The sequence below is a fragment of the Ranitomeya imitator genome, chromosome 6, assembly GCF_032444005.1.
Source record: "Ranitomeya imitator isolate aRanImi1 chromosome 6, aRanImi1.pri, whole genome shotgun sequence".
NCBI lineage: Eukaryota > Metazoa > Chordata > Amphibia > Anura > Dendrobatidae > Ranitomeya > Ranitomeya imitator.
In genome coordinates, this window is record NC_091287.1 from 169,619,078 (window position 1) to 169,634,171 (window position 15,094).

General features: G+C 43.1%; 1 protein-coding gene across 1 annotated transcript; it reads right to left on the reverse strand.

The window, feature by feature from the left end:
- Positions 1 to 6,246: 6,246 nt before the first annotated feature.
- Positions 6,247 to 11,127, reverse strand: LOC138643331 (protein kinase C delta type-like). The gene is made up of 7 exons (XM_069732258.1): positions 11,077 to 11,127; positions 8,446 to 8,699; positions 8,226 to 8,288; positions 7,703 to 8,056; positions 7,502 to 7,597; positions 7,381 to 7,417; positions 6,247 to 6,429 (listed from the first exon to the last, which is right to left on the reverse strand). Exons 1-7 carry the CDS (start codon positions 11,125 to 11,127, stop codon positions 6,247 to 6,249), a joined length of 1,038 nt encoding a protein of 345 aa, XP_069588359.1.
- Between the last annotated feature and the right edge of the window lie 3,967 nt (positions 11,128 to 15,094).

The window sequence follows — 15,094 nt, forward strand, 5'->3', positions numbered from 1 at the left end:
TTGCCTCTGATGTTCATGCGGCCGATCTGGTTCGTGCCTTTCATTTGGCTCATCCTGGTCGGCCTGGGGGCTCTCGTGAGGGTTCGGTGACCCCTCCTCAAGGGGGGGTACTGTTGTGAATTCTGTTTTCGGGCTCCCTCCTGTGGTCATGAATGGTACTTCGGCTGGTTCTGTCCGTGGACTTTCTCTGATGCCTGTGGGTGTTTCTGAGTTTCCTTCTACAGGTGACGAGGCTAATTCGTTAGTGGGCTGCTCTATTTAACTCCACTTGGATCCTTGTCCGATGCCAGCTGTCAATGTTGTAGCATTGGTCTAGTTCGCTCCTGGATCTTCCTGGTTACCTGTCTCCTCCAGCTAAAGCTAAGTTTCGCTTTGCTTTTTTCTCGTTTGCTATTTTTTCTGGCCAGCATGCTTATGTGAATTTTGCCTTGCTTGCTGGAAGCTCTGGGACGCAGAGGGGCGCCTCCGCTCCGTTAGTCGGTTCGGAAGGTATTTTTCCCTGCACTCTCTGTGTGGCTTTTGTAGGGTTTTTTTGCTGACTGCAAAGTGACCTTTCCTATCTTCTGTCTGTTTAGTAAGTCGGGCCTCTCTTTGCTAAATCTATTTCATCTCTGTGTTTGTGATTTCATCTTACTCACAGTCAATATATGTGGGGGGCTGCCTTTTCCTTTGGGGAATTTTCTCTGAGGCAAGATAGGCTTATTTTTCCTATTTCTAGGGCTAGCTAGTTCTGAGGCTGTGACGAGGCGCCTAGGTCATGATAGGAGCGCTCCACGGCTATTTCTAGTGTGCGTGATAGGATTAGGGATTGCGGTCAGCAGAGGTTCCACTTCCCAGAGCTTGTCCTGTTCTAATGTGCTATCAGGTCTTTTCTGGTGCTCTAACTACCGGGTCCACTATTTGTCCTAACCACCAGATCATAACAGGCCTCCTTAGAAACCCTAACACTGTATCACAGTCCTCTCAATAGCCCGAACGCTGTGATGACGCTCTCAGTAGCCCCCACACTGGCATTGTTCACTTAGTAGCCCCCACACTGTGTCATGGCCTCCTTAGTAGTGCCCACATTCTATGATATCTCCCTTAGTAACCCCCACTATGCATGATAGCCTCCCCTTAGTAACCCTTTTAGTAGCCCCCACTATTTTTGCAGGGCCCCTAAACATTATGGCCTTAACACAATTTTCAAAGGAAAGAATAAACATCATTTACTCGTACACTTACCCCGACAAGTCCAGCAGCAGACAGCAGCAGGATTCGAACAGATGAGTGTAGAGATGTAATTGGCCCAGAATTCACGTTCTGTGTGTCGCGGCTCAATGATATAATTGTGCCTCTCCACTTTGGACCTGCTGCGCACCCTGATGCATTTGCAAATGACGTATCTCCAGGTGGGCTCCCTGCAATCACCATTCAATGAATGACAGAGGCCTTTAAATGGATAAACCTTCAGCGATCGGAGCAAGCTCCGGTTGCTTCAGTTACAGGCAGTTTTGGCTATGTAGCATAGCCGGCATCTGCTGCATATGAAGTGGGCTCTGCTACTGAATCAGTTTCATACAGCCCTAGGAGACCAGTGACAAAACTACATCATAGGTTAAAGGGAACCTGTCATGTAGAATAACACTATTAACCTGCTGATATAGCGTTATCTGGCGCAAGTTCAATCATCACTCTATGAATAGAGAGTGGCGGCTGTATCCATGCCCCAGCACTCAATGACAGACTGCCCTAATGCTAGCCTGGTAGTGGCATTAAAGGAGTGGAAGGAAGCTCATGTGTGAACAGCAGCCACAGGTAAGAGTGGGCTGCACTTGTGTCCCCTCTCCTCAGGATCGGCTGCCTTGTTGTCCCCCACAGCATTAGACCTGCTCACTTCCACTCTCTGCCTCCTCAGGGTGCTGTGCAGTCGCTCTGCACATGGACAGATAAATCCTCTTCTGTAGCTGGCACCGATGAGGAAGATCGGGGTGCAGGAGGAGGAGTTACAAGGTGATCGCACCTCCGCACCACGGGGCTGTGTCAGGTAAACCCTGCGCATGTGTGTGCCTGTACAGATTATAAAGTTTATTCAAATAAAAAAAGCTAACTAGAGATCCGGGGCAGTGCACTCATGATCCGAGCCCCACTAATGACTTTGGTGGGCGGCCCCTGCAACCGCGCCCTGACACTGACTGACAGTCAGATATATACTGATGCACTGCTGAGCCGGCTGTCAGTGCCGGAACCTTTAATGTTCTTGACCAGTTTAGAAAACCCAAAATCCAGTTGCCATTTATTGGAATCTGAGGCAACTGAAGGGACCCGTTCTGTATTCTCATCCATTAGTCAGAATGCAGACAACCAATAAACAGCATTCTCTGCTCTGGAGGACCCAACACTTTCATGATTTCCATGATTACAGAGGACAATGTGTAATACATAATTTCTCCTTTGGAGGTGCTGTGGGGAAGTTCAGCATTTGCTGCCGGGTATTCACTTACTGTAGGAGGTTTGTGTAGAAGGGATCAGTTTGGTCTTTATTCACAACACATTGTGGCGTTATCTCTGACCCATTTGGAGAAACCTTACATGAGACTGGACGACCCCATCAAGGTCCATAGTGCTGGAGAATAAGAGTCAGGGGCTAAACCCACATTCACTACATGGACGTCGGATGAAATAAGGACAAAAATAACGATGTAGGGGAAAAACAGATAATTTATTTATAGACGTGGGTTGTAAATTATTATATATTTTATTATTATGTAGATGTGTAAATTATTAATCTATCAGAATAATCCTATTTATGGGCCGTGTTGATCCAGAGGAAGGCGAAAAACCCCTGTGAGGAATCGGACAATTATCCTCATATCAGGGGGAAAAATTCCTTCCTGACCCCAAATAAAACATGACGATCAGAATAAATCCCAGGATCAAGAGCTCATAGCTAATATGTCATACCTAAGTGTAATTTTTTATTTAGAAATTTTCTATTTTTGGACTAATTTATTTTTATTCTTATGTTAACTATTTTTTTACACCCAAAATGAAATATTATATATACTGTATATGTTTATTTTGTTATAATCATAAGAATCTACTCATTTATTCTAATTCCTAAACCTATCTATGGGCCGTGTTGATCCAGAGGAAGGCGAAAACCCCACGTGAGAAATGGGCCAATTATTCTCATGACGGAGGAAAAATTCCTTCCTGACCCCAAATATGGCGATCAGATTAAATCCCAGGATCAAAGACTCGAGCCTAATCTGTAAAGTGTGGAAATGAGATTATTAAAAAATATTTTAATTAATCTGTTATATATTTAGAATGTTTTTGTTTTGTTTAGAATAAACTATTTCTGATTATTAAAACTTTTTTGGACTACTTATGTGGGAATCTAATTATTAACATTTTTAAAACTTTTTTTGCGCTACTTATGTGTGAATTTAATTATCAATATATTGTACTAAACCTATTTAAGGCCGTGTAGATCCAGAGGAAGGCGAAAACCCCCATGAGGAATGAGCCAATTGTCCTCATATTAGGGGGAAAAATTCCTTCCTGACCCCAAATATGGCGATCGGATTAAATTCCAGGAACAAAAGCCAAAATTTCTATCTACATTCTATGTGTCTATGTGTGGAGGACTATACCTATCGTGTAGTGTGGGCCTATAGCTATCATGTAGTGGGTGCCTATACCTATCATATAGTGTGGGTGACGTGGATGTGATGGGTGAAATACTTACCTGGTCTGTGCTGAGGTCAGTTCAGGGATAATGGCCCATATTAGACTACTAGCTGAAGAGCCCGGCGTTGCCTGGGCATAGTAAATATCTGTGGTTAGTTATAGCACCTCACTTCTCTTATTTTCCCATCACGCCTCTCATTTTCCCAATCACATCTTTCATTTTCCCCCTCACATCTCTCATTTTCTCCCTCACATCTCTCATTTTCTCCCTCACTCCTCTCATTCCCCCCTAACACTTGTCATTTCAACCTCACATCTGTCATTTTCTGATCACTCCACTATTTTTCCTCACTCCTCTCATTTTGCACTCACACCTTTTCATTTTCACCTCACACCTCTCATTTTCACCTCATCACCTCAGTATATACATGTTTGTCATCTCCCTTATATATAGTATACATCTGTATGTCATCTCCTGTATATAGTATATACCTGTATGTCATCTCTCCTGTATATATTATATACCTGCTGTGTGTCATCTCCCCTATATATAGTATATACCTGAATGTCATCTCCTTCTATATATAGTATATACCTGTATGTCATCTCCCCTGTATATAGTATATATCTGTGTGTCATCTCCTCCTGTATATAGTATATACCTGCATGTCATCTTCTATATATAGCATATACCTGTATGTCATCTCCTCCTGTATATATATGTACCTGTATGTCATCTCCTCCTCTATGTAGTATATACCTGTGTGTCATCTCTCCTGTATATAGTATATATCTGTGTGTCATCTCCCCTGTATATAGTATATACCTGTGTGTCATCTCCTCCTGTATTAGACCTCGTTCACACGTTATTTGCTCAGTATTTTTACCTCAGTATTTGTAAGCTAAATTGGCAGCCTGATAAATCCCCAGCCAACAGGAAGCCCTCCCCCTGGCAGTATATATTAGCTCACACATACACATAATAGACAGGTCATGTGACTGACAGCTGCCGTATTTCCTATATGGTACATTTGTTGTAGTTTGTCTGCTTATTAATCAGATTTTTATTTTTGGAGGATAATACCAGACTTGTGTGTGTTTTAGGGCGAGTTTCGTTTGTCAAGTTGTGTGTGTTGAGTTGCGTGTGGCGACATGCATGTAGCGACTTTTGTGAGATGAGTTTTGTGTGGCAACATGCGTGTAGCAACTTTTTGTGTGTCGAGTTGCATGTGACAGGTTAGTGTAGCAACTTGTGTGCAGCAAGTTTTGCGCATGGCGAGTTTTGCGCGTGGCAAGTTTTGTGTGGTGCCTTTTGAGTATGTGCAAGTTTTGTGTGAGGCAAATTTTGCATGTGTTGCAACATTTGTGCATGTGGCAATTTTTCAGCGTGTGCAAGTTTTGCGTGTGGCGAGTTTTCCATGAGGTGAGTTTTGCACTTGTGGCGAGTTTTGCAAGAGCCTAGTTTTTGCATGTGGCGAGTTCTGCGCGTGGCGAGTTTAGAGCGGCGACTTTTGTGTTTCGACTTTTATGTGGCGAGGTTGGCGTATGTGTGGTGAAATGTGTGCTGAGGGTGATATGTGTTCAAGCACGTGGTAGTGTGTGGCGCATTTTGTGTGTGTGTTCATATCCCCGTGTGTGATGAGTATCCCATGTCGGGGCCCCACCTTAGCAACTGTACGGTATATACTCTTTGGCGCCATCGCTCTCACTCTTTACATCCCCCTTGTTCACATCTGGCAGCTGTCAATTTGCCTCCTACACTTTTCCTTTCATTTTTTCCCATTATGTAGATAGGGGCAAAATTGTTTGGTGAATTGGAAAGCGCGGGGTTAAAATTTCACCTCACAACATAGCCTATGACGCTCTCAGGGTCCAGACGTGTGACTGTGCAAGATTTGGTGGCTGTAGTTTCGACGCCTCCAACACTTTTCCTTTCACTTTTTTCCCCATTATGTAGATAGGAGCAAAATTGTTTGGTGAATTGAAACGCGCGGGGTTAAAATTTCACCTCACAACATAGCCTATGACGCTCTCGGGGTCCAGACGTGTGACTGTGCAAAATTTTGTGGCTGTAGCTTCGACGCCTCCAACACTTTTCCTTTCACTTTTTTCCCCATTATGTAGATAGGGGCAAAATTGTTTGGTGAATTGGAACGCGCGGGGTTAAAATTTTGCCTCACAACATAGCCTATGACGCTCTCAGGGTCCAGACGTGTGACTGTGCAAAATTTTGTGGCTGTAGCTTCGACGCCTCCAACACTTTTCCTTTCACTTTTTTCCCCATTATGTAGATAGGGGCAAAATTGTTTGGTGAATTGGAACGCGCGGGGTTAAAATTTCACCTCACAATATAGCCTATGACGCTCTCGGGGTCCAGACGTGTGAGTGTGCAAAATTTTGTGGCTGTGGCTGCGACGGTGCAGATGCCAATCCCGGACATACATACACACATACACACATACACACATTCAGCTTTATATATTAGATTATTCCTGAACTCACAAGATGGACACTAAGCACAGGCCTCTCCCGATGGCACAGAAGATCTTCGGGCTGAGGTGATGTAAAGAACTAGCCCAGGATTGGAGGATTCAGAGTAAAGGGCCTGGTGCAGCGACACAATGGCATTGGTCCGATATGAAGATGATATGGAGAGACATGATGTTCTAGGGCAGCCGAGGTGACAAACAGCAGCAGAGATCTCAGGTACGGGTCTGGAGGTACAAAGTTCTGGGCAGTTGGCACAGGCTCATCCTGCAAGACATAAAAAGAAGTTATTGAAATGTCTTCCATCTACTGGATCTTCTGTTATCTTAGAGGAAAGGCCATCATAATGAACCATTCGGCTATGAAACATCAGATCTGATGTACTAATATAATGATCAGTGTCCTGTGTGTACAGCAGTCACCCACAAGATGGCCTTGGATGGTTTCACAGCCCAGATCTTCTCATCCACCTAAACATACCTTCACACTGAACAACTTAACAACGATATCGCTAGCGATCCATGACGTTGCAGCGTCCTGGATAGTGATATCGTTGTGTTTGACACGCAGCAGCAATCTGGATCCTGCTGTGACATAGTTGGTCGGAGCAGAAAGGCCAGAACTTTATTTAGTCGCTGGATCTCCCGCTGACATCGCTGAATCGGCGTGTGTGACGCCGATTCAGCGATGTCTTCACTGGTAACCAGGGTAAACATCGGGTTACTAAGCGCAGGGCCACGCTTAGTAACCCGATGTTTACCCTGGTTACCAGTGTAAATGTAAAAAAACCCAAACACTACATACTTACATTCCGGTGTCTGTCGCGTCCCCCAGCGTTCTGCTTCCCTGCACTGTCAGCGCCGGCCGGCTGTAGAGCAGAGCACAGCGGTGACGTCACCGCTCTGCTTTACGGCTGGCACTTAGACAGTGCAGGGAAGGTGACGGCGAGGGACGCGACAGACACCGGAATGTAAGTATGCAGTGTTTTTTTTTTTTACATTTACAATGGTAACCAGGGTAAACATCGGGTTACTAAGCGCAGCCCTGCGCTTAGTAACCCGATGTTTACCCTGGTTACCAGGGGACTTCGGCATCGATGGTCGCTGGAGAGCTGTCTGTGTGACAGCTCTCCAGCGGCCACACAACGACGAAACAGCGACGCTGCAGCGATCGGCATCGTTGCCTATATCGCTGCAGCGTCGCTTAATGTGACGGTACCCTAAGAATAATAGAGACATGGTCATTGGCAGAAACACTGTGAGAAGACAAGGACGGTGATAATGGCAACAAGGTGAGAAGGACATTTGATGGGATTTATCTCAGAGAAAGATGATCTTACCGGGCCCAGCTTGGTGACACATAATTGAAGCCGACCATGGGGTTAAGGGCTTTCTTTTCCTCCGGCCACTGCATAAGATGTTTCTCCAGAACTGGCCTGAATGGTATGAATGACGGCTATGCTCTCCTTTCCTCCAGATCCTCCCAGCCAATGGTGGTGAAGAATGGATGCTCTCGGATGTTCCCGGTCACACCCAATCACTTCTGAGGAGTTTTGCACAGCAGCTTCTTGATAAGATCTTGCATGTCAGCATCAAGCCAAGATGGAATTTCAGGCTCTCCTTTGGTAATAGCTCTGTAAGCCATTTTGCTGACGGAGCCGCTGTAAAATGGGGAGTGTCCTGTTGCCATCTCGGACACCACAATCCCCAGGCTCCACCAATCCACTGCTGTACCATATCCTCTTTTGCGAAGCACCTCAGGGGCCATGTAATGGAAAGTGCCCGTCACTCCAGAGATGTTATTGGAGGAGGTGACGCCATCTTGGGCAAGCCCAAGGTCGATGATACGGATGTGGCCATCGGCATCCAACATGATGTTATCCGGCTTAATATCTCTGCAATGAAAAAAAAACATCAAAATAAGAAATCTGCTGAGTGATACAGGAGATGGAAAATCTGTCACTGCAAGATCAGGTGGAATAGGCAGTCAGGAGCCCAGGAAAGTTGGGGGCAATATTACTAGAACGTAAAGGGAACAGAGAGAAGGAGGAAAGTTCTGCTCACCGGTGGATGATGTTGTGTCCGTGGAGGAACTGGAGGCCACATACGATCTCTGCTGTGTAGAATCTGATGGAGAGAACAGAGTGTAGAATCAGTGTCATCGCTGGAAACCTCCTTCCTGCTTTGGCCATATTCCCTGCCAGTCCTTTCCCAGCTCCATCCCAACCTCAGCTTTTATTTCCACCCTTCCTCTCACGTTTTGGTATATCTTCCTCTTTCTCACCTTGCATTGTCAATGTTCAGAGAGCCATACGTCTCAATCAAAGCCTCGAGGCTGTCGCCGGACAGATATTCCATGATGAAATACGCACGCTTCCGAGACTGGTGTGCGGCATACAGGTGACATAGGAATGGGCAGTCTCGGGCCGCCAGGAGTATCCGCCGCTCTCTCATAATGATGTTCTCATTAACCTCCCTTTTCTTGATCATTTTCACAGCCATATAGATGTTTCGGCCTGGGACTGATGTCAGGACAACCTGAAGAAAGGAATAAATTATGGTTGGAAAATGAGTATGGGAGGTGGAAAACAGCTGGTTCATCTACTGCACAAGAAATGTGTGAACTGAGTGGTTTGTGAGTCTGCTGGCATCCTGGACTTTATAGCAGAGCAATGCTAAGCTATTGGCGTGATGCACTGTCTGCTCCACGAATGCTCTATGGAGAGGCCTTAAAGGGGTATTCCATTATCACCACATGGCCGGAGTCACACTTTAGCGAGATACGGCCGAGTCTCGCTGGTTAAAAGCAAACTATGGCACCGGCACTCCGGAGCAGAGCGTGCAGCTCCATGTATTGCTATACGGCCGCACGCTCCGCTCTGGAGTGCCAGTGCCAGAGCTTGCTTTTAACCAGCGAGACTCGGCCGTATCTCGCTGTAGTGTAACTCCGGCCTATGGGAATAAATAGGACATACATGATGGTATTTGGAGCTGGTTGGGTTTCAGTATTGGTCTTTTATGTATGTGCAGCTGATTTAAAAACATAAAGGTCAAAACATATATTGTATCCTGATAGCATCATATATGGACCAGTACATGGAAATAAACTGTCACCCCAACTCCCCACAGATGTAATCCCAGAGATCAGCTCTTCAATGAATCAGAATACCCGTTTATAGCAGAACTAAACCTAACTATGGTGATGAGATGATCCAATTTGTGAAAAAATCATGGGGTCATGGGAGCGTTTGTGTGTTTTGTCAGCCATTCCATAGAAGAATAATTTATAAAATCCCCCATGTATGTACTAGAGAGAAAATAGAGGAAAAACCAAAATAACGTATCTTTAAAATTAAATAATTTATTTCACATATAAATATTAAAATTAAAACAAGGGAATATCACAAACTTATTAAGGGTCATACAGAGACCAGGAATTATGAACAATTGGACATATATAATAATGATAAATGCTAAAGAACACCTAATCGCTTTTAAATATCCCACCATCAACACTCAATAGAAAATGCTCAGCGCCAAAATCTTTGTTGTGGTAACCAGATAATTAGAATGATAAAGAGCCTAGTGAAAATAGGCACATTTGTAAAGGCTAATGCCCATCTGTAAACCATATCATGTTACTTGCATAAAGTATTATCCTGGTGTCCGCGCCCTCAAATACCCCGACAGCGCCATTTCACCGTAATGGCTTCCTCAGCAGGGGGCATGTGTGCTGCTCATGAAACTGCCTATTATCCCTGTACACAGCTGATGGTAATATCGGCACCACCGGTGATGTACTGCGCATGCGCCGGTCCCTGGACTTCCTCCTTCGTAAATAGTGCCTTACTGCTCTTTGCATCTGGAACGCAAGCGTGGAACGCTATGCGTCACAATGGTGAGCAAGGCAGGAAGCCACGGGAAAGTTCCTGACCTGCGCATGTGCCAACCGGGCACCGAGAATCACAAAGAATATAATGGAGCTATGAATAAGAATAGAGGGAATCCAGGCAGGCAACAAGTGACGTTTTTGAAAAAGGGGGATTTTTAGGAAATATGGGCTTATATGTATATATTTATAAAGTGCAAAAAGTGCATAATTATTAAACCTAATAAAAATTACATATGTTTCTAAGTCATGTGTGAATTATAATAAAGAAAGAAACCTAGTGCACAAATATATATATATCAATATATGAATCGTAATTAATATTACCTAATATAGTGTCCTATCAAAATATACATAATATAGCTAGATACATTTATCCCAAATTTTAATAGATATATTAAATATAATCCCCCATATTGCCACATTTATTCTCATGCACAAGATTGAGCAACAAAAAACATGTTATATACCTACTCCCTAACTTATTAACATATCATATACAAATTTCATGACACAAACATAAACGAACAACATAATTAAAATGGTCCATGGCGAATACATCTGTGAGACCGGACCTATTCATATCCTTATGAGGACAAGACAAAAGAAGTTGGACTACTTGATATGATGTCTCTAATTAATAAAGCTGAAGAAAACAGTATTAAAAACAAAACACCCAACAACACACATAATTAAAATTAGGATAAGAAATATTACTCAGTGGAGAATACTAAACAATTATAGAAATGCAGAAAAGCTCGTGGTTTCATTAAGGCCTTGGGGGACCATGGTTCTCAATAAATAGATCCATCAGCTCTCTTTCTGCGCCAACATTTTGCCAGGGTTACCCCCCCAAAAGCCCAAGTCTACTTGATCTGTGGCTTGAATTTTTAGTTCACTCGGATCACAATTGTGGTATAATGTAAAGTGCCATAGAAGAAGATGTCAATGAATATCTATCTACAGAAAATAACAGATGGAGATACAATGACAAATATAGATTGATAAAAAAAATATGAAACTTACTTTGCCAAAGCTGCCTCTACCCAAGACCTTATGGAAGGCAAAGTTGGTCATGTCAAGCCTGGCGTAGGGGCTGGATGTTCTGGTGTCTCTGCTGCATCCAGGTGTTGGTTCTCCTTTCTCCAATCCATTGTCTTCCGCCTCTCTACTCTTCTTCCTGAATCCAGCAGTGGTAATACTCACCTCTTCTCTCTTCCTCTTCTCCACTCTCTTCTCCTCTCTCCTCTTCTTCCTGAATCCATCAGTGGTATCACTCTCCTCTTCTCTCTTGCTCTTCTCCTTCTTCTTCTCCTCTCTCTTCTCCTCGTCCAGTAGTCGCCATTCTCAGTATTCTCTTCATGCCTGCAGACCTCGGTCCAATCACTTCAGCCGACAGTTGAAAGTAAACGGCAGTTGGTCGTGTGCAGGTGACCAGAGGTCAGAGGTCACTGAACCCTCAGGTGGCTCCTGCTGGCAGCAGCTCCTGGCCCTGCTCTGCCCTATACACTGTAATGGGGGCATCCTGGGTTACAGTTTAGGGTCCAGAGGAACGGCACAGAACTTCATGGCGGCTTCTAGTGCTGTTTTTAAATTTCAGAATACATTCTTTTTACCCACATGCACAGAGATGTAATCATATGCCAAGAATACATAAAAAACACAAAATATTATAAAATCCCAGCTCTTCCCATTACTAATGTAATTCTAGGGTTTCCATATATTTAATAAATGATTCCTTTTATCCTTCATGTTACAATATTATTTCTCATATATCGCGGTTACTAGAGATTATAGTTTTTAAATATTTAGGAACCCGTGTGTCATTTCCTTTACTCTTCACAAACACTTGTTACCTTGTGTTGGTATCACATCAATTCCCAATAAAAAACATTTCAGTTTGTTGGTGTAACGTGAATAAATGTGTAAAAGTTCATGGGGTATGAATACTTTTTCAGGGCACTGTATTGCCGGCAATTTTCTGCAATGCTTTACTAATTCTCATCCCGTCCTTTATTGCATGGATATCAGAGTCTTTTGCACTTATTGAGTATTTTTTCCTATTATTGCATTTTTCCTGGGCCCTCCTGCTCTTATTGTCAGTATGGAGTCGGTTGTCCTTTCTGTCCATGATTTGGGACATGGATTGGTCATTTTGCGCACGTTGATGTGTTTATAGATGTTTGTATTCTGTGGATTTGTTCAGCTTTTTTCTCGACAGCGCTCACAATAAAGCTATCCTAATATTTATTTGGATGCCCGGTCCTTGGTTTGTCTCTTGTTGACAATATTCTAACTGCACATTTTTGGCCGGCACTCAGGTCTTTATTTAAGTTGCACCCACACAAGCACCAAGGCACAAGGCCGAACTAAAATACAGTCAATTAACTTAAAGGGAATATTTCACAAGGTTTTTCTATCCCGTCTAAGAACAGCATGTTGTTGGGACAGAGATTCTGATTCCAGTGATATATCACTTACTGGGATGCTTGCTGTAGTTTTTTTTTTTAAATTAGTGTTTTCTCTGCTGCAGATCTATCAGAGCTCAAAATGTTAAGCCTGTGATAACCCCACGGACATCACTGCTTGGCAGATTTCTGTGTACACTGCGCATAGGCAGAAAGCTGTCAATCAGTGGTGGGGTGTGGTTACATAGCACCCATGAATACGGAGGACTGCCTGGCAGTAGGTTTACTAGTCCTCTATTGATAACTTCCTGTTGATAAAACAGTGATTTTTTAAATCAAAACTATAGGAAGCAGCTCAGTAAGTGACACATCACTGGAATCAGGGTCTCTGTCTTTACATTATGCAGCTATCAGATTAGGGAACAAAAACCTTGTGACAGATTCCCTGTAACATATTAATAAAAATAAAGACTAGACAAGGTTATTTTGGATAAAGAAAAGGCTCACAATGTTAAGGTTGGTTAAAACATAAATGAATAAGTCAATAAATATTAAAAACCATAGAATAAATTAATCAGTCAGTAATCAAATAAATAATCAACTGTGACAATCAAAAATGGACCAAGTCCTCCAAGCCATAGCTAAATAATGGGCATCTCAACAAAAAAGGGTGGCCCGGAAGGTTGCTGGCGACTTGCTGTGCACGGACCACCCAGGACTTTGGCGAAAATGGGCCTTTTATGCAGAAATATTCTCACCGTTAGCACTAGTTCACCCATCAGGGTAAAGATGCATCTTCCTGCGCGAATAACAGAGTTTTCCAAAACTTGGTCGTGGAGGACCACAGCTGAGACAACATTGACTCTCAACTGATAAGTACCATTACGGGAAAGAATAGGGAGGGAAAACCGAAAAGGAAAGGGAGCACAAATACAGCAAAGTATAGCTACAATTCCTAAATATAGAATAATATTCTAATGCTCCTGTAAAGCTATGTGTCTTATCAGAAGTTGCTCCTGCTATCTGAATGATCTGTTCACCCTATGTTTTTGCCTATGTAACACTACAGATGAAGGACCACCTATCACCAGGTCATGCGCCCAACTTCTACTACCTCATCTGAAAGAATCCACCTGTTGAGTTGGATTATTACTAATTAATTACAAGGACTTCTATAGGTGACGTTTTTATGGACTCTAAGTAGAGAACAATTGACAATGATAGACTAAGTGTTCCAAGGCCAAGATCTTGACTCCCACAGAAAACACAAAATAGCTTGCTGGCTTTTTTGGGCAAAGATTTACACAAGACAGTCCATCAGGAGCATTCTTCACAAATTACAAACAACATCGTCATACACCTCAATGATAACAAAGGTAGACACAGGAGGAACAACCTTCGAATTAGAAGGCTATCGGAAGAAGTTGGAGCAGTATAATTGGAGGAATGGGCACAGAAATATTTTTGGTGACCTACTATAGAGAACATCTCACTTAATTGACAAAGAAGTCACAAAGCTTTGTGCCCAAAGCCAACAGACTCATCTATTGATACAAGTAGAAAAGGACAATGGTGCTCCTCTAAGTTAGTATATGTCACAATAATAAGATGGCACAGAAACATAGACAAGTGTTCACCTTTAGGAGTTGTTGTAGGGTTTAGACATAACTCTAATGAAGCATATTAGATCCTTTCCAAGCTGAACTTTCTCATCAGGATCCACGGCCAAGATGCGACCTGTCAGTAAGATAAGAGAAACGTTGCAAAATGAGATAGTTGGGTGCCAAAGATGGTGAAAGATGAATAAGTATTGTCCATGGATACAAACAAAAATATTACATTGATAACAGGCAACACATTTAAAAATTGAACTGATATCGGGACCCGTGAAGAATGGTCCAAGAAATGTTGGACATACAAAGGAACTCAACTTTAAGATCCTCTCACAATGGTCGAAGATCCCTGCTAAATTACATCAAATGTTCAAGTCATTCTCGCGCTTGGGATGATGGTGGGCTTCAGCTCCAGGTTCAGTTTTATATGTCTGGTGGACTTGACCTCCTATATGTCTTTTATGGTACTGGATCTCCTGACTAACCTCAAAATGATTCCTGATGTTCCAGATCTTCCACCATCTTCTCACCTTGGTTGATAAGAAGTTCTCCGCTGTCATCATTTTTTATCACCTTCTCTTCTTTTCTGTTTTGTCCCTTCCTTTTTTTATGTCTTTGCTCACATAAACTGAGATCCTCCACATAAAACCGATTACCTTTTATTAGACTTAAAAAAAAGAAAAAGTTTTTGAACTCGATGGCTCAGTGGTTAGCACCGCAGCCGTGCAACGCTGGGGTCCTAGGTTCAAATCCTACCAAGGACGACATCTGCAAGGAGTTTGTATGTTCTCCCCATGTTTGCGTGGGTTTCCTCTGGGTTCTCCGGTTTCCTCCCACATTTCAAAGACATACTGATAGGGAATTTAGATTGTGAGCCCCATCGGGGACAGGGATGATGTGTGCAAACTGTAAAGCGCTGCGGAATATGTTAGCGCTAAATTAAAATAAAGATTATTATTAAACCTTCAATGTCTGATAGACTTGGGTCACATGCACAGCTTGCTCCATTCATTTTTATGGCAG